Raw genomic sequence first — 23,808 nt, 5'->3', positions numbered from 1 at the left:
TACCATACGCACAATCCCTCATCATATGGGATGTTGGAACCCTGCTGCCACAAGTAGGCTTCCCATTACAGAGTAAAACTCAGTGTCATGCGCTATACCCTCACAGATAAATACTGCATCCTCATTAATGTACCCTTTCCCAAGGCTACAGTGCTTGATTCTTATCTGCCATAAATTGGATCCCCACTAGTGAGCCTGCTACAGTTGGCCTAGTTAGGTGGGTAGGATAACTGTGCTGGATAGCTGCTAAAATAAACATCTTCCCTGCTGCTATACATCACATATCCTCTGCCGTATTGAAGCCAAAGTTTTCGGTTTGGCTGGTCCAATAAAATGAATCCAGAGTTCACGCCAGAACTATTGGGTATGTTTGTTCTAACAACAAATCCGGAACATCAGGCATTGCTAAAAATGAAGCGTCTTCAGGTCAAATGATATATGCAAGTGTTATTACTGACCTCTGCTAGTTTGAAAACAGTGGGTTCTTTTAAACCGAACATGTTATTTGTACGGTAACAGTAACTGAAAAATATTCTGAAATGTTGATTGTATCTGATATATGCAGGTCATCTTTACCTACATCTAGAAGACTTCTCAAATCTCTGGAGGACATCAGCACAAGTTCACCTTTTAAGGATCCACTTAGCTTATTAGTTGAGCAGCCTGGTCAGAAGTATGACTCTGAAGCTGAAACAAGAGCCATACAGCTACTTTTGGGCAGGTAAATGCTTTCACTTACACCAATATTCCATTCTTTGAACTCGCACATTAAACCCTGCAGTAACTAGAAAACTATGCTTCTCCGCTAATTTTTCATGAGTAGTGCAGAGTTATCCAGTGTCTATTTCGCTAGCGAACTTACCATGTCTGAAACTCAAACTAGTAACTTTCTCCCATTATAGCATATCTGCTGATAGTTTACTTGTGCATGTGTTTGGACATATAAGATTCTTGGTGGCATTCTGTACAGAACAGAGCTGTTTTCATCCGAGGGGTCTCTGGTGATTTGCTATAAACAATAAGCTAGGCGCAAGAGGTCTTCTTGCAGCAGGAACTGTAGCAGGAAATTCAGACCACTAATTGTGAATTGTTCCAGAAACTAGATGAACAGAACCATGCTGCTCGCCAATTTCCATCCCCATCTTTGATTAAATCACCCCAATTAATCCATCCAAATCATTATTTTTTTATAACAATGTACCTTACATTTTATTGTGATACATGGGCAGCTTCCTTGGTGTGGGCATGTGCTTTAAAATTGTTAGATACAAAATACATATTTTGCTTTTATATTGACAGAGCTTACATGGTTTAAATAAAACTATGTTTCATGACTTGAGGAAGTCTGTAAACATCTTTGACAATATCATTATGATATCTGATAATGTCTTCCTCCCTTCATTCCCAGGTGCAGACTTTTTCCACATTTAACTCTCTGCAAAGCATTTTCTATGATGTTCCTTTTCTATTCTCAACAGTGTGGAGTTCTCACCTATGCGATACTGGGAAGGGATGGGCACTCCCCCAGAATCCATTTCAGCCGAAAGTGACATTTATGACCACAGTGAACTGAATGATCCCCACTATGACCAGAGCCTGCTCGAGCACCTCTTTTATTCAGCTCCTGTAAGTGATGGGGATGTTTAAGTGTTGCGTATTGGAGATCAGCAAGAAACAGATGTCGCACAAAATTGCTTTCAGTGAACATTGAATGCATCAAAACTGTTATTGCAAACAATTTTTTGATCAAGAGAAACCCTATCAAGTGCTATCTTGTATCACAATTTGTGAGTCATAATAGACCCCATATTAAATTCACCTTACCACCATCATTGCCCTCAGTGCTCCTTGCCACATTGCCCTAGAATCACACTTTGGCTTTGTAATTATAATACTTGTAGACTCTATTTTTGTTACTAATTGCACGTCCGAAAACCGTATGCTTCATTGGCATAAATGTTATGAAGTTTGTTGTAGAATGTAGCAGTTCAACATATTTCTGTCTCAAATATTTAATTACTCTGTAAGATGGATCAGCACCGCACTCGACCCCTCCAGTTGTATGACCAAAACCCCAAACAACCCCTTACCAAGCTCACTTTATAATTCTGATCTCTTTGCAAACTGGGAATAGAATAATAAGTTAAGTGGAGTATAGAGAATGTAGTAGTCACTGGGTTTTATAAAGTCCATACACCTGTACTTTTCTCCAGGTACGTCACTGCAGTAGAAACCTCCCTTCATTTAGTTAGGGAAAATGACCAGTAAATTCCGAAATATGTGATTTTTGGTGTTGAAAACACCAAAATCTGCATTAAATGTCCCATTTAAAATGAATAACCGGCTATAATAATTGTACCTGATAACTATCAAGCCCCAGGGAATGGTATTTTATTGATGTAGTAATAACCCTATCCCCATGAGGCATTGATAATTAGGACCTAAGTCTGTTTTATGTTTGTCATTTTATGTTGTGTGTTTTTGTAAAGCACACTATCACCCGCCCCCCCAGCCCCTCAAACAGGTATCCTCGTGCTGAGAAGGTGTGTGTGTGCGCCTAGCCCTGCCTATGGATTGAAAAGCCAGCTCTTCAGCTTCTTGCCGAATTCAAGAAGAGAAGAAGAGGCTCTGATGTGGATGTGGAGCTTGTTCTACACCTTAGGAGACAGATGTAAGAGAACGTCCGTCCTCCTGATCTGGTTCTTTGTATGCATGTGATATGTCCGAGTAGGAGTCTTGTGGAGGTGTCTGGGAGGTTGATGGAAGAAAATGCGGCTGTTCAGTTAGGTAGTGCCTTGAATGAGCGTGTGGAATTTGAAATGAGTTTGTTTGTGTATCAGGAGCCAGTGCAGCTCCCCGAGGGGTGGTGTGATGTGAGTTCAGTGTGGGAGGTTGAGAGTGAGCCTGGCTGCTAAGTTCTGGATGGTGTGTAGTCTTCTAGTGAGTTGCTGGTGATTACCCGCGTAGAGGGTGTTCCCTTAGTCTAAGTTGCTGGTGACTAGGGCATAAGTGACAGTTGTTCTAGTGTTGCTTGGGAACCATTTGAAGATCTTCCTCAGCAGAGTGGTGTGGAAGCATGATGCAGTCACAGTGCTGACTTGTGCGGTCATGTCCAGTTAGCTGTTGATGATTTTTTCTGAGGTTCCTGGTTTGGGCACTGAGTGTGAGTCTGAGTCTGAGTGCAGCCAGCCACCAGTTGAAGTCCAATAGGGAGGTGTTTGTGCTGAAGATAACTACTTCTGTCTTGTCGGTGTTGAGCTTGACACAGTTGGATTTCATACAGTTAGCAACTTTAGTCATGCAGGTGATGAACTTGTTTCTTGTATTGGGGACTTATCCAAGAGAGAGAGAGTATGAGTTGCATGTCATCTGCATGTGGATGTTGATGACATGTACAAGGTTGAAGTTGGCCAGAGGGATCATGTATGCATTGAAGAAGGTGGGCTGAGCGATAAATCTTGAATCACTTCACTGAAACATTATTTGGCTTCTGAAGAGTAAGGTGCTGATCCAGCAGAGAGCGAGCCCTTGAAGGATTATCACTTGCCGGTTCCTGAAGAGACTGGGGTATGACACTTTCAAATGCTGCAGAGAGGTCCAGCTGAATGAGGGCTACCATGTCTCCTCTGTCGAGGATCATGCGGATGTCTTCATAGACTGTGATAAGTGCTGATTCTGTACTGTGGTTGGACCTGAATCCGGACTGCATAGTGTCGAGGAGCTGGTGGTCATTGATGCGTCAGTTGATTTGTTTCTCTAAGACCTTTGCCGGGTATGGTAGGAGGGAGATGGGGTTGCGGTTGTAAAGCATGGCTTGGTCAGTAAATGGTTTCTTGAGCAGAAGCATGACGGTGGCATGGTTATAGGTGTTCGAGATTGTGTCTGAGTTGATGGGTGAGTTTTAGTGCTTCACTGATCGTTATGAGTCCTTTGGAGAAGGTAATGGTCAGATGGGGCCCCCTTAGTGGTTGGTCTTCATGGCAGCATGATGATGGTGATGGCGGACCACAAAGTCAGGATTAATTCAAAGGCGTGATGGGAAGTTGAGTTGTGATGCTGACTGGATTCGGTTTAGGGTTGAAGATGCTGTGTATGAAGGTGATTTTGTTACTGAAGAATTCCAAGAGCTTATTGCAAGGGTATTGTGAGGGGGTGATGTTGATGGATGCAGCAGGAGGTGTAATGAAATCTTTGTTGAGGGTGAAGATTTCATTGCTGATGTTAGTGCCAGCGTCGGTGCGATCTGCGAGAGCTGTGCGCTTGGTGTTACTTACCGCTGATAGTAGCGTCTTGGGGATAATTTGAAGATTACTTTAGCTGTGGTTTCTTGTCTTGTTCTCCAAGTGTGCTCCAGTTGCTTGCAGTGGCGTTTCGTCAGCTTGAGTTCCTCTGCGTACCAAATGGTCTGTTACTTTGTGCATGAAGGGAGCCAGGATGTTGGCACATTCAGTGATCAATTTTTTTAGATTCTTGATGGCTTTCAGCAAGTGCTGTTGTGCTTCGGCTGATTTGCGAAGAGGTCAAAAGCCTACTCTTTTTCTGTGATGCTTTTCCAGTTTCAGCAGGCTGTTCCAGTTGTGGTAGGTCTGTGGTTATAAAGGATGGGTATGCTGAACTTGATGACTGTGTGGTCTGTCCAGGTTATAGTTGCTGGTTTGTTGACTATGATGTTGCGAATTGAGGAGAACATCTGGTCAAATAGGTGTCCAGCGGCATGGGTGGGTTCGGTAATGTGGTGGGTGAGGGCAAGATTTGCAAGATTTTCTAGAAGAGCTACAGAATGAAGGTCGGTGAGGTCTTCTAGGTCAAAGTCAAGGTCTTCGTGGAGGATTAAGGTGCTAGCATTAGTGATAAGGGGTGCGTCAAGTCCATGATGTCACTGATGAAATTGGTGCAGGGTTCTGGTGGTCTGTATACAAGAGTTCTGCCAAAGAAGACTGGACTGTGATGCATGTCTTGGATGATAGGGGTTTCATGTACTTGGTGGGGAATGTCTGTGTAGTTGGTGCAGCTGATGATACCTTTAAATATGATAGTGACTCCACCTCCAAGCTTGTGTTGACTGTCTTGCCTGGCAATCTTGTAGCTGCCAGTGATGGCTGTAGAGATGTCCAGTGCAGAGGCTGGGTTTAACCATGTTCCTGTGAGGAAGAGCAGGTCTGGGGCATGTTCGTGCAGTAGGTCCCACATCTCTTGGCATTTTAGGTGAGCGAGCGAGTGGTAAGGAGCATGCATGATAGTGTGGTGTGTTGTGTGGGTAGTGTTTAGTCTGTGTGAGAGGGTTACTGGTTTGTGTAGGTGTGAGCAAGTGGGTTACTGGGTGCTGTTGGTGCAGGATTGGTGGGTCTGGGTTGTGGCAGAGTGCATGAGAACTTGTAGGAGGTACATATGAATGCTCCTTCTGTAGGATGTGGCAACAGTGTGGTTAGCGGGGCGGACGTTGGGAGCCACTACTCCAGGGTAGCTATGGGTAGGAAGTCAACCAGGGTTCCTGGTGATCGGTATGGTCAGAGGTACGGATAGGCGGAGACAGGCTTGCCATTGCATGTCCATATTTCTTCTGCCATTAAGTAGGTTTTGGGAGGGGGAGGAGTTCCGGGTGCGGTGAGTGGGAAAGCAGTGATTTCACATGCTGCGCATATTTATTATTAATCTTCAATGGCAAAGATAGGATTAATACATATATTTTAAATTTTATTTGTTCACAATATCCCTTAAAAGTCATCAACAGGGCATGAAGGACAAAACCATAAGACCTGGTAAAAGGCAGTTTCAAGCTGGCCTACAAAATCGCTATAGTAAATAGAAATCCTGTTTCATAGATTCCTCAGAGTTTGTATCTCCAATCTCAAAAATAGTTAATTCTGTTGAACATGCTTCACTTATCAAGGGGATTTTTTGTCCCCATTTTTCATTGCTATCTCTAGTTGTGTGGTAAAAAAACCTTCCTCTATAGAAGGAGTTTTTTAACCAAGAGACAGTCAAGAAGTGAAGTCATGAACAGTTATTTGAAAAGGAATGCCTGTTTTGTGCCCACTGCATAACACTTATCACTTGCTCTTCATATGTTAATAATGGGCACATTGGTCTGTAATGTGGCTGTGTGCATTTTTCCACATCATTGAACACAGTCAGATGTAACAAACTTTGAAATAAACTACAGCCTTGAGACATTCCACTGTCCATTTTTTAATCTGCAGATAGATACTCACAGACTCCCATATTTGTTCACCCAACTTGCGCTTTCGCAGACCCTTTAAGGCATATACACTGTGCTCCATATTATAAACTGAAAAAAGCGTGCCCGCCACATTTCAAAAGAGGGCGGTTCACGCTGCAACCAAAAGGATGCAATACTGAGCCTATATACAGAGGTAGCTACAAATATTAAATTGACATGTTGACTTGGTATACCGATCTCCGCTGATCCCATTTCAACCCCTAAAAGGATCTGCGTGGCTGTTAATTGGAGTGGAGTGCCCAATATGTCTGATAAACATTTGTCCAACTGTGTTAATAACCTACAACCAAAAAAAGTGGAGATCATCCGCAGATGGATGACCATAGTGGAAACATTTCCCGATAGCATCCCCAGACCATTTTGAAATCTTATCCGGTGTATAATATAGGTTAAAGAGTGATTTGAAATGCTGCGCAGATAGCTTAGCCGAGAGGAATAAATTTTTAGCCCTTTCTAAAGAAATTTCAATCTGTATATCATTCCTACCTAATTTAGTCCCCCATTTAACATTTTGTAATTCCATATCATTAGCCTTCGTACTTCGACATGTGATGATGTTAAAGCACTTTTTTCTCACATTTTACTTTCTTTTCTATGCTGTGGGCCTTACAACTACATTTAGTTGCTTGTATGTTTCCTCATACAACAGCTAAGATGCAGGTGCAGCGTTTACTTACACAGATAAAACTAAAGCTTGGAACTCGACCCCGACTGTCGATAACAACCTGATTAGTAAATTCATAAAGTCAAAGCAGATAGTGAACACCTTGAAACAAATCAGTTTTTTATTAAACTTGTTTTTTTTATTTTGAAAGTGGAACAGCATTTGTGCAATACTTGGCAAGCCCTTAGGGTATTGAACATGTTAAATTGATGGCAGAGAGGTCAGTACCTCGTGGGAAGTGTCTGCTATCAAATGCTTCAAAATATTGGAGTAGAAATGTGCCACTTATGCCAAAGCAGGCTGGTGCAATTTGGTGCATTTACACTGGGGTTGATTACTAGATCGCAACTACAAAATGGGTATAAATAAAATGGCGATTTATAATAAGTTCGCAAATCCACCCACCTCATGATATTAATGAGGTAGGTCACAATTTGCGATCCATTTGGAATCGCAGCCATTACAGGGATGGTGGCAGCAGACCACCATGTCTGTGATTACATTTTAATAAAGCAAACTTTTTTTTATAAATGTAGCCCATTTACCTTTAAGAAATACCATATGCTTTTCAAAGGAAAAAAAAAATCTACGGTTTCATTATTTGAGAGTAGGCAGTGGTCCATTAGAGCACTGCATGCTCTTAAAAATATGTATTTTATAAATTCTCAGTGTCCCTTGGGGATCCCTTCCCATTTGCGAATAGGTTAACTCCTCCTTTATATTACAAAGATTCAGTATTTGAGGGGGCACCCTAAACACAGTCCTTCCCAATACCATATCTGTAACTAAAATTACGATTTGATAACCTTTAAGGATGTATTTTTGCAGTTGAAAAGGCCTGATTCTGCAAATCGGGCCATTTCCGACCTCAAAAATGCTTTATTCATACGGCCCTTGGTCACTTGATACATAGGCATATTGAGTCTATCAACTGTTTCCATTCTCATTACGAAATGTATGCATTTAACTTAATCAGGAATATCAGTTGGATATTGGTGTAATATGGAGTGACTATATAATCTGGACAATGTCGTTTTATATCTAGGGAATTTTAAAGTGTAAATTGAATGAGAACTTGATATTGGGGGTCGTTATAAAAGTTTTAAATAATACGTTATAATAAATTACATATTCCTTTTCCCTCAAAGTATTTAATACATTTTCTCAACTATCCCAATGATTAGGCAAGACAAGGAGGACTCCTAGTTCAAACTGATAAACAAGTTTAACCTTTTACAAGCTCTCATATACATGTCAGTTACTGTGTTAACTCAATCAAGGCATGCTATATTGTCTTTCCGCTCATGTAGAACTGTAACAGCAAATCCAGCAATTCAAGCTGTGTATCTCACACAAGCTCATATATTTGATTTGAGAAAACATTAGGATATCTGTAACTAATTTATTGATGAATGTTGCATTAGTGAAAGCAGAATGGATTATGCTTTGTTTACTGCTCCCCTAGAAATCAGACAGCAGTTTAAGTGGCATTAGTGAAGATGATGACATTAATTCAAGCAGAAAAACCATGAAGAAAAGTATCACAAGAAGCAGTGCCATGAGACTTCACAGGTCTAAGGGAGCAACTGACTCTAGCACACATGAACCAAACGAAACTGCCCTTGATGGAAAGCACAGGTAAATCAAACAATCTCCTTAATACAAATGAACTAAATGTTTTGTTGCTCAAACGGGTGAATATTATCTGTTTCTAGGGTTTACATTGTGATTCATGAGTAAAGTGAAGATTCGAATCCTCATACTACCTTGAGCATGACCATTCTTTCAGTGCATTTGGTTGCGACTGTAATATGAGAACCTTTACGCTCAATGCCATATGACGAATCGTTGCCATTAGAGATTTAAGGGTATATAATCTCACTATTTTATGATGTTTATTATGTTTGTAGGAGGCACTTGCCATCGCCTGAAGATCCTCCAGAGCTCGAGCAGAAAGCAGAACCTATTAAACTGACTGTGGATCGGTTGACATTGCTGGGTCGAATACGCTTAGCTAGAGTAATCGTAGAGTCTTTAAAAGTCCCTCCTGAGAGCAACCACACTACGCCAAGCAAAAAAACTCAGCAAGGCAAACCACCACGCCCTGGAGCACCTGTAAAACGGTAACATTATTAAATCATATAAAGATATGAGTGCGTCTTAGTACAAACAAGAAATTAATGTAGGTACTAGCTAACTTGGAACCACAATACTATGGGCAACATGTATAAAACAATTTTGCATTTGCAAACTGTGGGAATCGCATAGTTCAGTTGTTTGCAAATGCAAAATAGCCTTTCATGATGTATGAATGGCTTTGTAGTCGCAATTTTAGGTAATGACAAAAATTGTGATTGCCTAAAATGACGTCTACAAATAAGGAATCGCATATTGCAATTCTCTTAGCACATGTACCAATCATTTTCTAAATGTAAACTATGCATTTAGGAAAATGCTATTGCCATTGACTTCAAGTCGATGGTACCCAGGTGCAAATTTAGAAAAATACATAAAAATGCATTTTTCAAAGTGCCAACAGCACACACATGCCTCCAGGGCATGTGTGCGATTTACATATGCACATGTTTTTTTTTGGGGCGGGGGGGGGGGGGGGGGGGCTTCAGGTGGGCCTTAGGTCCCCGGGCATCCTTGGCTTTGCATTACCTAATTTGTGAAAACCATTCACACCTATGGAACTTTAGGCCCATAGGAATGAATGAAGTAGTATTACCTAGTAGCGATGACCTATTTAGCGAATCGCTATTTGATCATATTAAGGAATTGCTAAATCTTTGGAGATTCCTTACATACATAGCAGTTTGCGATTACCAAATTGTGATTCAGTAAAAATCTCAAAATTCTTTTTTGATACATGTGGCCCTATGAATGTAAGAAAAGAATCTAAGCATTAAAGTAACTTATGTTGTTCAGTTGCCTATGCACCGTCTCAAATACATATTTAAGAATTTGGAGGGTACAAAACTGGTTGCTTTGTGTATATATGTGCTTGAGAAAGAAATGCATTTCACAAGTGTACTTGACAGGGATCTCCTGAAAGTCCCAATTTTGTAATCAAACAACATATCCAGCTCAATAATCATATAGCAGGCAATATTTATTTATTACGGGGTTGTTTTCTTTGCATCTGCTCTCTTCACTCACAACTTAATGTGGTTTAAAATATTATATAAATGTGCTTTCACCCCTAACAATCCTATTGCTTCTATTGTTTGCTGAGATATATTCACAGTCTTTTAATCATGCATACTATTGCATCTCCGTATTCAAATACACATTTTTGTTACGTAAGAGATTCTCTCATTTGAAGTACACCACTCTCACCTTGACTCGTGTAATTTATCCACCCTGTGACAAAATTTATTTGGTTAAACATAGTATATTGTTTTTCATTGCTTAACAAAAAAGTGACATTTCCCAAAAAAGAATATAATTTTGAATATTGTTCCTTGGCCGTTACTTTTCATGTATGTCTCTGACTTGTGTTTTACTTATTTAGATAGATAAGAAGGCGCATGTGCAAAAGAGAATAAAATCTAGACCGTTCTTGTGGTTGATAGAGACATTGGCATATTGTTATTTTTTCAAAGTACTCATATTGCCTTCCTGCCTCATATACCGCTGTCTCATTTTGAAATAACTACAAGTAAACAAAGGTCTAGTAGCCAACAGTCAATGTAGTAAGATTATAGGCTAATTAGCTAGAGAGATTGATACTGTAGAGAGAAATATCTTCACCCTTTTCTGCCTTCTGTGGCATTCAACCTGTCAGTGGACTTTCTAGCCTACTCTTACCCCCCCCCACTCCCGCCTCCTAACCACTACTAACACCCCCCAAAGAAATCTCATTGGACACATTTCAGCCCTTTCAAGGTGATCCGCATGTGTCTGTATTGTCCAATAGTGGAGCACAAAGCAGATGGTGGCTACCTTTCCATTTATTGCCAGTGAGGCTGCTAATGATTTGAGTCAGCTGAGATTCATGAGGATCAAAGACTATTTAGCTATGATCCCTCCAGATGGGAAGTCCATTTTAACTTCACGGTTCTTGGAGCATCCTCATCCTCCGAGACATTATAGCAACTTTACTCCTGTCTGATTTCTGTCGGCAATGTACAGTCATACCAATTCTCCGCAAAAACACAGAATGACCAGCTCCAGTTCTTCACTTTGAAAGTTGTGGATGCAGAGCTAACCAGACATACATGTAACTTCACTCAAGGTGTCTGACTTGTTGGGGTCCAGTCAACATCCAGATGCTTTTTGTAGCCATCCTTCCCCCGCTTTGTTCCTTGCAAAGGTCTTTCTGGAAATCACTCCGGCCCCCTCCCATGTGAATCTGTCCTGTCTCCATGAGAATCACTTTTTCTTGACCATTTGGCAACCACCCTGCTCCTCCTATAGTTTGGTTGACTGGGAGATTTCAGTACCTGGTTTCCCAAATTCATTGGTCCTGGCTTTGTGCCACTGCTTTCAATTTTACATAGATACTGGACTCTTTGATACATTAAGTTGTATTCATGTATCTTTCACCACAACTGAAAGCACACATAGGAGTCTCATGGGAACACTCCTACTATGCTGTGATGCCCATTGCATTTAGAACCAATGCAGTTTGGGAAGGAGAAGGCACAAAGCCCAGCTGATTGAGTCCTGCATTGAGGTCATCTTGTTACAAGTGAGCCACCCAGGAGCCAAAAGGAACTTGCAGCCAGCTGACTGAAAAAACTGAAGACATTGCATAGCAGTGGGTTCAGGACCTACAGGAGACATGCCAGGAATGAAAGTGTGTTCAACTTTCATCACCTTGACTTACACATAGCATTCCCTGACTTTGTAGGAGCCCAAATCATTCCTTTTAAACATGTGGGGACACAAATGTTTTCATTTCACTGTAGGTATTAAGGGTGTAGTACATTGTTAAGACTAATGGTCCTTATTCCTGAAGTATAGGAAACCTATTTTTATCAATTGTGGTTTCTAAGACAATGTGGTATAAGCCATAACTGGACATCATAGTGCCACAGTAGAGGTGTACGAGCCAAAACATTAAGAAGAAGAAGTCGAGACAGAGCAGAGGCAAAGGTTTTGCTACGTTGTAAGAGTCCATGCACTGGCCGAGCCATGAAAGTGTTTGGAATGTTAATTGTGGGATAAATGTATAAAGTATGATAAAGTCTCTTCAGAGTTCTCAAAAGTGCATTTCTTTAACAAGCGTAAGTGTTTCACCTTAGAACATCAGATCATATCACTGCATTGAAAGGTATTTATTAAAAGTGATACATTTTAAACAGGAACATTTCTGCACGCCCCTGCCCTGATAGCAATGCCGTTAGTGTCTTGTGTGGCCTTTGTGTGGCCTAGATTTTTATTGAGCATGGAGCAGCATTACAATAAATTACACGTTTTTGTACAGTGTGTGTCCTGAACTCACATATTTGAAGGTTCTCCAATATACAATAATGAAGAAAAGAGAGGCACAATAACATGAATTATTTGCCTAGGATCACACTGCATGGTCAAGTGGGGAAGCCAGGGATGATCCCATGTTTTCTGGGTTCAATTTGTGCAATTCAGCCACTAAATGGGTATCTCTTTAATTCGCTCCCATTTTACATCAAATGTCTCTGCTTTCTCTTTAATTCTTGGTGCCTAAGGTTAGATCATAGGTGACAGGCAGATGCCACAGGAAACTTAGCTTGCTTGGGTGCGACGGTCCAAGTGGACCCCAACCTGAGCCTGAGCCATGCATCTTTCTCAAGCCATCGGTAGCTTGTAACTTTCTGGACCTTAGTGGCTTCTAGGAACCACTGAGTTAATTAGGTTACTCAGGCAAGAATTGTCTTTTGCAAGTTAATGTCCCTAATGTTTGATATCCCGGGGGTACTTACTCTGGGTGTTGGCCCATTTACAGCCCCAGCAGTCCCTACATGTGTGACATTGACTGTGAATAACAGTGAGAGCAGAAATTGATATTTGGTTCATCTCTCTTCAGTACCAGCCTTGTTAATGACCGCTGAAATCTGTGAGGCTCAGAATATTCTTTTAAGAGATACATCTTGCTTTCCCAACAAAAGACTGAACTTGGAAAACATTAGACCCTGGAATAGTAGCCCAATGGCACCAGAGCAATCCAGTCCAGGGCAAAGCGTAATAGAGATGCCACTGGTTCCAGTCTCGTTTTTATCCGGGTTCTCCTCCGTATTCTTTATCAGTTCTTATATATTTCTGTGGGGTTATTGTACTGGAATCCAGCTTCCAACCCTGTTACAAATGCAGAAATTGAATGTTGGTGACAAACCCCCACAACAGGTGCATTTAGTACCTGTATGCTTGTCAGTCGCATATCCAAGATCTGAACCTCTGCCAACAAATGCACCTGCAGTCATTTCGAGTGCTAAAGTCCAACTGTGTGGTCTGTTTCTAAATTCATAGGTAGGGAGGAGAAGGTTTCTTCCTGACATTTTTCAAGTAAAGAGGAAAGATCATAGATTCTTATGTAGATCATCTTTATGTTCATCTTCGCTCGGTCTGATGGATTTTTGTACTGTCCTAATTCCTCAGACTTGCTTGAAGGTGGTCTCTTGTCCATAAAGCATGAGGTAACATTGAAATCATATGTGGAGTCAGTTGCAGGACATGGTAGCAGTTGCATACAAACTATGTGCGGATAGTGAAAAGAGCAGCATGAAGACCAATTAGTTTGCATGGAAACCTTTAAAGCAACGTAGAACTCCATTTGTCTGCAGTTTGTAGAGTCCAGTGACAAGTTGATGCCACATCAATCTCCCAGAGTTTAACATAGATTCACCTGGCTTTGGTCTCATTTCTCTCCACACTTCAGGGGCACACTCACTGTGCAATTCCTACACACAACAAATTGCTTTATAGTAACTGAACAAAAAGCAGTCTGGGAACATGTTGCTAATAGAATTTAATATTAACCTAGGCTGTGAATTCCTCTGTCATTCTTCCAGTGCCAAGGAGCTACATATGCTTATAGCTGGTTCTGCGAGACTGTCATTCAACCCCTGTTCTTGCTCTGATTCTGAGGATGCTACAATTTCTCCCTTGCTGATTTGATTAGTGTACTACAGACTAGAGAAGGAAGACGTGGTACTTGAACCTAAAGATACTAATCCTATACCCTTAGACTCGGCCTACCTTGAGGCCTGATCTTTTTTTTAAATGGAAATTCAATTAAATCTGTCCATTTTTAGCCTTCCTTAAGGTTGCAAACATATATGTAAGTAACTGTTGTACAAAGTTTGTCAAACGTATATGTATATATATTTTTTAAGTGTTTCCCATATTAGGCAAGACTATTCAAATACTTATGACTTTGGTGAGGATTCCCCTGGAAGAGAACTAGGATTACAGGTGAGTAACTTTTTCTTTTTTTTCCTTTCCTTCTGAATGTGGAGAATTTGTGAAATGCGTTTTACCCTGTAGCGACTTGATATGCAAGCTTTTCCAAATACTAAAACACTCATCTCTAATTTCTTGTAAACTGACTTGTTAATTATCTTTATATTTTCAGCACTTTCTTTGTTGAGTTTCACTTTCCAGTGGCATCGTCCAAAAATGGATCAGGACAAGCTACCATGACGACCGAAATTACCCGGATAGCTTCAAGCAAAATAGCGGGTGGAGGTAAAGTCTTCATTAAGTGTTCCATAATATTTTAAACCATTTGAAAAAAGTGTAGTAGCCTGTGTTCAAGGTTTGCACTGTAATGAATATTACAAGGAGAAAAAGACTGGCTAAATTTGCATGGGGAGCCATAGAGCAAGTGTCCTTTACATAAAAGATGCTCTGGACTTTCATCCAGTTTGCAGTTGATAAATTATTCCCCAATCACTTCTTTGAAAAGGAATTGGGATTAGTGTAGGGAGGAGCCCCTCATCAAGTCCGCTTTAGGAGAGTGAATGAGTAGCAGTGTTTACTGGCAAAGGCTATACCATGCCATTTGATTCTTTTGCAAGCTCTTTACCTTTTGTGTTACACTATACTCCAAAATAAAAAAGGGATTTTTAAGTTATTCTGGAAATGTGTGCGGATGATTGTTGTTGTCTGGGGTACAGAGAGACCTTTTCAAATCCATGGTTCCATGTTAATATGCAATTTTGCATTTCTGCAAGCCTGGAAAGGGTCAGAAGATAAAATGGGAATTTTAGTGTTATCATAGATGCATTACAGCTTGAAAAGCTTTTCTGATATTTTGCACTATGGCCATAAGCGTGTTATGGCCATTTGGCTTAGGCTCCCAAACAAGTTTTTAATATGCAACTACTCTAACAGAAATTTCTGTATAGGTTTTATTACTCCATAGTCCATGTGGCAGCTAGCAATGTACGGTCTAGATTAAGAGGTCTTCATTAAATTTCGATCCCTACATGGTGTTTGCACAGGGATCGCAACTACAAGTGGTGCTATGTTTATTTTACGCAGTACGATAAAAAGTGCACCTTTTGGATTTCTTTTCCTGATCAATTACGCCATGTTAGACCTGTTAAAATATAACCGGGGGAAAAGGCCCATTTAAGACCGGACATGCATATTTTAGTGCAGGAAATGCTAAGTGCTGCACGTTATACTTCATTTTTGAGGTCATAACATGTATTAACGTTCATACTCCTCTGGAGCACTTCTAATTGATTCCTAGAATTCACGTTTGGGCTGGGCATTCGCCAAGCAGAGGGGTCTATGATTTTATTGAACTTATTTTAGATATACAATTGGATAGAACTCCCTTTTAGTACTTCTTCACAGTACTAAAGAAAGGTTTGGTCGTAATAGTCCTCAAAAATGGCTTTCAAGAACTTTAATATTGGTAAAAAGCAAACAGATTTGAGAGTGTGGAATCGTGCTTGAGTCCTTTGGATGAAGAATGGATTTTGGATCTACTGAACATTGTCAAATATATATACACAGTGGAATGAATTGTCTGGGTAGGTTCACATTTAGTTGGCATTTTATTATGTTTATGGTTAAATACACATTTGTGTACTTTTTGCATGTATGTGATTACTAGGAGGCTTAGCTTTTGCTTAAAAAAGGATTTTAACACATCTAGTAATATTGTCGAGAGTAATAAGCTGGTTGTAAGATAAATATTCTATGAAATTTGTCATGAAATAAGAAACGTAATAACTTTGTTGTTGTACTTTTCTGTTTACCTTGATGGGTAAACACAAAATACAATTCTATAAAACGTATAACATTGTGTTAAAAGACAGTCTTGAAAGTTCTATTGGGAATTTCAGTAGTCTGGTAGGTGTATACTATTAAGGGTTTGACTGGTGTTTTGGACCTTAGTCATAATCCTTCTTTACCCATGTGGCAGAGTCCTGAATGGGATCCTGTGCAAGAATACAAAGGAGACCTCTTAAATGTATGCTGACACTTTGTCCTGCTGTACGAAAGATGGGTGCCAGCTTTCTGAGGGCCGGCACACACTGTATGGATCCTTTAATATTCTTGGAAGTCTTGTAAATAAATAAAAATTATTGAGCATAATCCAACCCCAACCTCTGAAAGGAGTTAATTTGCTTGAGAAACACAGCATTAAACATGACTTTTTGAACTTTGGTCAGGTGGCGGTGTGAGTTAAGTCGTTAAGGAGGTGCGCTGGGATGAAAGATCTGTTGCCAGAGCAGGTTCTCTTGAAGCGGACTATTCATAGAAGCATTGTGCTAATTTTACTTGTAGGTAGCACATAAAGCGAATATTTTGGTAACCAGCCACGTTTGTGTTTGTTCCACTTCATTGTTTTTCTAAGTGAGTTGCACTAACTGTAACAGGTATATATAGAAGTTAGCCCTGTACTCAGTGCACCCGTTGGCTCAAGCTTTAGCTCACTGACTTGGCCCAAAAAGGCTGAAACCAGTTTAGGATTACTTGTGATTCCTGCGGATTGGATCTAGACTAGTGTTCGAGCAGGACTGTTCCTATTGGTGCAAGGTTAAGACTAATTTGCATATCACTGGTCTCTGGCTCTCATTTAGACCTTGGCGGGCGGGTTACCCCGTCACAACGATGATGGCTATCCTGTCTGCGGAAATATAAATCCCACAGGATATAAAGGGATTTATATTTCGGCAGACAGGATATCCGTCACTGTTGTGATGGTGTACCCATCCACCAAGATCTAAATGAGGCTTCTGTTTAGAATACTCTTGTGGGCAAAAGACAGTTGACTGGAATTTTGCCCGAATAATTACCAGTGGCTGAGATAATTTCAGGCATTCCACACTTCACTTTTTGGTTGTTTCTTTGTGGAACTTTGTCAGAGGTATAGAGATATTTAATTAGGTGTTGGTTTACTGCAAGTGCACTGGAATTGATACAGTTTTGCAGCGTGAATCTTTCTGGATTTACTATGCAGTGCATTATACCGCCATCTATTGTTTCGGTCCGGAATTGTAGTCTTTTTTTCTCTCTCTCTTTTTTTTTCGTGGCCCAGGTGGGTGTCGACATACCACCATTTGGTGTCCTTCGTGACGTCGACACCCACCTTTGGTCGCCATCTTCAGATACTTTTTTCCGCCGTTGGGTCTGTATCGGTGCCGAAGAATTCCAGACTTTGGGAAGAGAAATCAAGGCAAATCGAAGAAAATCAACGAAAATCAACTTTCAGCTACACCGGACTACAAGTCAGATAACGAGGGAGAAGTTTTATGACCAAAACCTCGACGTTAGACAGAGAATGCGCTCGCAGGAGGCTCCCTGAGCACCAGGATGGACAAAACACCGTTCAAGTTTTGCACCAATTGCCACCATAATTACGTCCAGAAGGCTCGACATCCAGTCTGCAACCTCTGCCTGCCGCTCGACCACAGAAGTGAAGACTGCTACGCCTGCTCAGCGTTTACACCCAAGACCCTCAGAAAAGGGCGAACCACAACATGCAGGGCCAGGGGCCACCTCCATCGCTCCAAGACTTGAGTCTCTCCAGTGGAGAGGAGGACAACATCGTCGACGGCCACGAAGAGACGCGCACCAACCCTCGATGCCGAACATGCTGCTGAGATGGAGAGGAAGAAGCGGAGACTCGGGGCCAAAATGGCGAGCATCCTACAGCGGAAAAAGGACTTGGACGAGAAGGAACCAATACACCATCCAGCCGAACCCGCGGTCAAAGTCGAAAGGGAAGATCTCGACGCAGAATCGCCTGAAGAAGGGATAGACACTTACCCTTCGAGGCCCTTGCCGTCAGAAGACCTAGGGATCTACAACATGGCCGTACAAAAGGCTGCTCAGAATTATGGAGTGAAAATGGAGGAGGAGAAGCCCAAGGCATGTTTCCTCCTGGAAACTCTACTGCCTCAACAAACTAGGAGCCAATTCCTGCCCATGCTCCCTAGTGTGCTGGATCAAGGAAGAGAGACCTTCAAGGAGCCAGCAACATGCAAAGCTGTGACCCCTAGAACTGGGAAGAAGTACAAATATTCTTCAAAGGACCCTGCATACATCCAAGGGTCAGTGCCAGCGAACTCCACAATTGCAGCAACGGCTAGGAAGTGGGCCAATGTACCCACTAATGCCGGACCACCTCCAGACAAGAAGAGTAGGAGGATGGATCTCACAGGGAGAAAGGTGGAGAGAAATGCGGCAATGCATTGGTGCATCGCAACTCCAATGCCCTGATCAACAGGCACACAAACCAACACTGGGATGAAGTGGGGCAGCTCCTAAAGCATCTACGAGACCAGTACCAACAAAGAGCAGCTCACCTGGTAGAAGAAGGGAAGAACATGGCGAACACATGCCTAAAATCGGCATTGGATGCTGCAGAAACATCAAGCAGGCCGATGATGATAGGAGTGACTGAGAGAAGACACGCGTGGATCAGAATTTCGGGATTCAAGCCAGAGGTGCAAAAGCAACATCCTAAATACACCGTTTAATGGGGAGCAACTGTTCGGCACGCCGGTTAACAACAAGCTGACACCGCTCAAGAAGGACCACGAAACAGCAAGGTCCATGGGAGCGTTGCAGTTCAGGGGAATGAGAAGAGGCACACCCACGAGAAGGCGGGGTGGTAGAGGAGGCAACGTACCTACCACATCGCACCAAATGTTCCAGCATGACTACCAAGGGAACAACCAAGGTCCGCAGCAGCAGAACTGGCAGTACCAGCCCTGGAGACAGTCCGCGTGGACAGTCCTTTCGACGGCGCGGAAACGGACGAGGACAAACACGAAGAGGAGGCCAACAGCCCTCAACTAAGTGACTTCACCATGGAACATGTCCCCACCCTAACAACACCATGGGATGGGCGGAAAGACATAAAGAAAAACTGCAGCCGAACGTTCAATGACAAACAGTACCTCGAACATTTAACACCGGTAGGGGGAAGAATAAGAGACTTCACCCAGGAATGGAGGAAGGTCACATCGGACAAATGGATACTAAACATCATACAATATGGATACTGTATAGGGTTAGAAAAACAACCTCCAAACAGGAAACCAAGAAGGAAGGCACACTCAGCAAACTCGCTCTTGCTCTTGCAGCTAGAGGCGCAAGAACTACTCAGCAAGGAGGCAATAGAGGTGGTACCGCAAAACCAAAGGAACAAAGGGGTTTACTCAACTTACTTCCTGGTGCCAAAGGTGAACGGTACACTAAGACCTGTCCTAGATCTAAGGTTCCTGAACCAATTCATAAGAACTCAGAGATTCAAGATGACTTCACTACAAGAGGTAATACCACAAATACAACAAGGGAACTTCATGGCTACTATAGATTTAAAGGACGCATACTTACATATCCTCATCAACCACAAACACAAACGCCTGCTAAGGTTGGTGATCAACCAAAGCCACTACCAGTTCACAGTACTGACATTCGTCCTAAAATCTGTACCAAGGGTGTTTATAAAATGCCTAGCAGCTGTCGCAGCACACCTACGTAGGCAAGGAATACACGTACACCCCTATCTCGACTACTGGCTCGTAAAGGCAAGTTCGTACAGCCAATGCAAACTACACATCCAGCAGGTCATACTAACACTGACAAGACTGGGGTTCTCGATCCATTGGGAGAAGTTGTCAACAGAACCAGAGCAAATCAAGATATTCTTTGGGGGCAGAGATCGACACCATACAGGCCAAAGTGTTCCCCAGCAAGAAGAGAACATTGGCGATACTGAAGGAAACACGTCATTACTGCAAGGGGCAAGTTCTGACAGTGAGGACGGTGAGCAAGCTGATGGGAATGATGGCGTCATGCATTCACCTAGTCCAAAATATTCGACTACACGAGGCCATTCCAGGAATGGATACAGCAGCAATGGTCAAAGGCAACTGGGAGTTGGGAAGATCTAGTGGTTGTCACACACGCAGTGCATCAGGAAATAGCGCGGTGAAACAGGGAAAACATATCACAGGGGAAACCATTCACACAATCAACTCCAACAGTGACCATCACAATGGACGCCTCCCAGCTGGGGTGGGGCATGCATATGAACAAGCTCAAGGTGAGGGGGCTATGGTCGCAACAGGATGCGGTCAAGCACATCAATTACCTGGAACTAAAAACTGTGTTCCTAGCCTTAACAGCATTTCAGAAGCGCTGTACAGAAATAGGGTGTTGATCCAAAAAGACAACACCACTACCATGTTCTACATCCACAAACAAGGAGGAACACAGTCAGTAGCGCTATCGAGGCTAGCACAGGAGATATGGACATGGGCCATTCCACTGAGGATAGACCTACTAGCAATACATCTCCCAGGGAAGGACAAAGTGGAAGCAGACAGACTCAGCAGGCAGACGTCGGCGTCCCACAAATGGTAGGAATTACAGAAAGTATTCTGGAAGTGCGGTACACTGCAAATAGACTTATTTGCAACACACAAAAATGCAAAGTGACAACACTTCGCATCCAGAGAACCAGACCATCGGTCGCAATGGAATGCGCTATGGATAAGTTGGTCAAAGACATTTGTATACGCTTTTCCCCCCGATGCCACTGATGCCCAGAGTACTCCGCAAATGCAGGATCGACAACATGTCACTGATACTAATAGCACCTCAGTGGGCCAGACAGTCATGGTTCTCACAAATAGTGGAGATGGCGCAGGAACCAGCACACAGATTCCCAAAACTAAGGGACCTGTTAACAATGCAGAACGGAAGGGTGCTACACCCAGAGCCAGAGAGCCTCAGCCTGGCGGCATGGCTCCTAAAGACCTAGAGTTTGCGCATCTCAAACCACCTCAAACTACCTTTGAGCACGATGGCAGTGCTCAGGCAGGCAAGAAGACTTACCACAAGGAAATGCTACATAGCAAAGTGGAAACGATTCTCAGAATGGTGCATGAGAGAGAATCTGCAAAGAAAGATCACAAGGGAGTCAACAGTACTAAAATACTTGACACATCTACTGCAAAGTAAACTCAGCTACACATCCCTAAGGGTACCCTTAGCGGCGATTGTGGCTTACACAAGAGGAGAAACGGGGAAGAGTTTCTTCACCTCCCAAGTAGTAAAGAGATTTCTAGAAGGAGCAAAGAGGATCGCACCTCCAAACAGAATGCCAGCACCAGCATGGAACCTCAATGTAGTGCTGACCCAATTGATGAAGGCACCATTCCAGCCGAAGCACAAGGCGACACTGCACATGCTCACCCTAAAGACGGCTTTCTTAGTGGCTATCAAGTGAATTGCAGGCGCTAAAACTTCAAGAGCCCTACCTGCAGATACACAGTGATAGGATTGTAATGGGAACAGACCCACACTTCATGCCAAAGGTGGTGTCTCGGTTCCACATCAACCAAACAATCCAAATAACTATTTTTTTCCCAAAAACCAACCACAAGCACAGAGAGCGCTGCAAACACTGGACGCTGGGAGGGTGGCGATGCACTATATAGAAAGGACAAAAGAGTGCAGAAAAACAAAGCAACTCCTTGTTTCTTTCGCATGCAATTTTTGGGGACGACCAGTTATCAAAAATATCATTGCACGATGGATTGCACAAACCATACAACTATGCCACAAACAAGCTGGGCCACTGTTACAAGGAGCAGCTCATGCTCACTCAATAAGGAAGAAAGGAGCAACAATTGCGTTTCTGGCCAACACGCCGATTCAAGACATTTGCCAAGCGGCAACATGGTCTTCAGTGCACACGTTCATGAAGCACTACTGCGTGGATATCCAAATGAACAAAGAAGCGCAAGTGGTACAGAAGGTCTTACAGCACATATTCAGTAACCAGTGCTCATCTTCCACCCAGCCACCACAATTAGGACAAACCGCTAAAAAGTCTATGCACAGCATAGTGAATCCAGAAAGACTCACGCTTCAAAACATATAGTTTCTTACCTGTCGGTGTAGTTTTGCAGCTTGCAGACTTTCTGGATTCACTAGCAAACCCACCCTCCTCCGCCAGAAAGATGAGACGGGAGGAAGGGGATTAAAGATGAACAAGACTTTAAAAATAAGAGGGAAAAAAAAGAAAAACACAAAATAAGAAAAAAGAATCCGAAGATGGCGAACAAACGTGGGAGCTTCCGGAGGAAGCACGTAGACGTCACAAAGGACTCCAAATTGTGGTATGTCGGCGCCCACCTGGGCCACAAAAAAAAGAAGAGAAAAAAAACTAAAATTCCGGACCCAACCACTAGATGGCGGTGTAATGCACAGCATCGTGAATCCAGAAAGTCTTCAAGCTGCAAAACTACACTGACAGGTAAGAAACTATACGTTTTGTAGCAATGTGACAATGTCTCACACCAACAGTGTGTTTTGCGGCAGTTTTACACTACTTGCTTGACTGTCACAAATAACATGTGAGGTAGTAGAGCTTTTGTCTCATACAGTCGCCTCAGTGATCATAAACAAGGCCAGTTACATTTTAACCCCTTGGCCGCGGCGGTAATTCCGCCGCGGCGCTGAGGGGGAGGTGGGAGCGCGGCGCCACCTTGCTCGTGACGGAACCACGCCGTCATGAGTCACGGGCGAGCTATGCTCATGAGGCCTGGTTCCGTCACGTCCCCGTCCACTCACTAATTCGCCCGTGCAGACGGGAAATCAGTGCCGCGTGGGCGGAGCGGCCACAGCATGACGGATCCATTCTGTCATGAGCACACGCCGCCCATGGCTCATGACGGCGTGGTTCCTTCATGAGCAGGGAAGGGGTTAAATGATTTAAAAGCAGAGCTCACAGGCTGAGATTTCTCTTCCATTTTTTTCCTGCTCCAAAAATGTATCAGAGGTCGCCTCTGGTAGACAATTTTTATGACTAATGTAATGATGAGTTAATTAAGGTTTTGGTTCTGATTATGATCATGGTTTGCAAAGTTGCTAGAAAGGGCTGAGCTGGCAATAACATTGTCAGAGCCATTTTTCATTACTGACCCACACTGCTAACATGGGGAATAGCCAATGGTATGAATACTATGTTGTGCTTCCAAACTAACTTGATTGCATCCCCATGGGCACACAGGAGTGCCCATGGGAATGCAACCAAGTTAGTTTGACAGCACGACATAGTATTCATGCCATAGACGTCTCCAGGACGGAAGACGCCTCCCGGGGAGCACCCAAAAATTGTGAAATCGCTATCATAAAATTCGGACCGATTCCAAAAGTTTGTAGAAGTAGTGCGCGAACTACATTCGATTAGCACGGACGCTTTAATTACCAGGAAGTGTGTAGTATTTCAGGGTCCTTTAGGTGTTACCTCTATATCTCCGATTAATTACCCAACATATTTTCATTTGTGCAGACAGGGAAAACTGCTAATAACCAGTTACACCAATTTTACCACTCCATACAATATCCAGCTGCATGACAATTAGGAGCATTAGGGCTGAGCAGCTGCTAAAGAAAAGCTTAGTGATCCACACCCGATGATGGAGAAATATATCTA

The 23,808-nt window shown here is 42.6% G+C and overlaps 1 protein-coding gene across 2 annotated transcripts in view; it reads left to right on the top strand.

Annotated features, from left to right (window-relative positions):
* The window catches only part of C2CD3 (C2 domain containing 3 centriole elongation regulator), a 494,984-nt gene that overhangs the window by 86,225 nt on the left and 384,951 nt on the right, over nucleotides 1-23,808 (top strand). For both annotated transcript variants that reach the window (XM_078658566.1, XM_078658565.1), the window contains exons 7-11: nucleotides 566-721; nucleotides 1,479-1,626; nucleotides 8,371-8,543; nucleotides 8,816-9,028; nucleotides 14,464-14,576. In XM_078658566.1, coding sequence (XP_078514692.1) covers nucleotides 566-721; nucleotides 1,479-1,626; nucleotides 8,371-8,543; nucleotides 8,816-9,028; nucleotides 14,464-14,576 — 803 coding nt within the window. The remainder of the gene's footprint in view (nucleotides 1-565; nucleotides 722-1,478; nucleotides 1,627-8,370; nucleotides 8,544-8,815; nucleotides 9,029-14,463; nucleotides 14,577-23,808) is intronic.

The sequence above is a fragment of the Lissotriton helveticus genome, chromosome 8 (genome assembly GCF_964261635.1).
Source record: "Lissotriton helveticus chromosome 8, aLisHel1.1, whole genome shotgun sequence".
Classification (NCBI taxonomy): Eukaryota; Metazoa; Chordata; class Amphibia; order Caudata; family Salamandridae; genus Lissotriton; species Lissotriton helveticus.
This window is presented reverse-complemented; position numbering and strand designations above follow the sequence as displayed.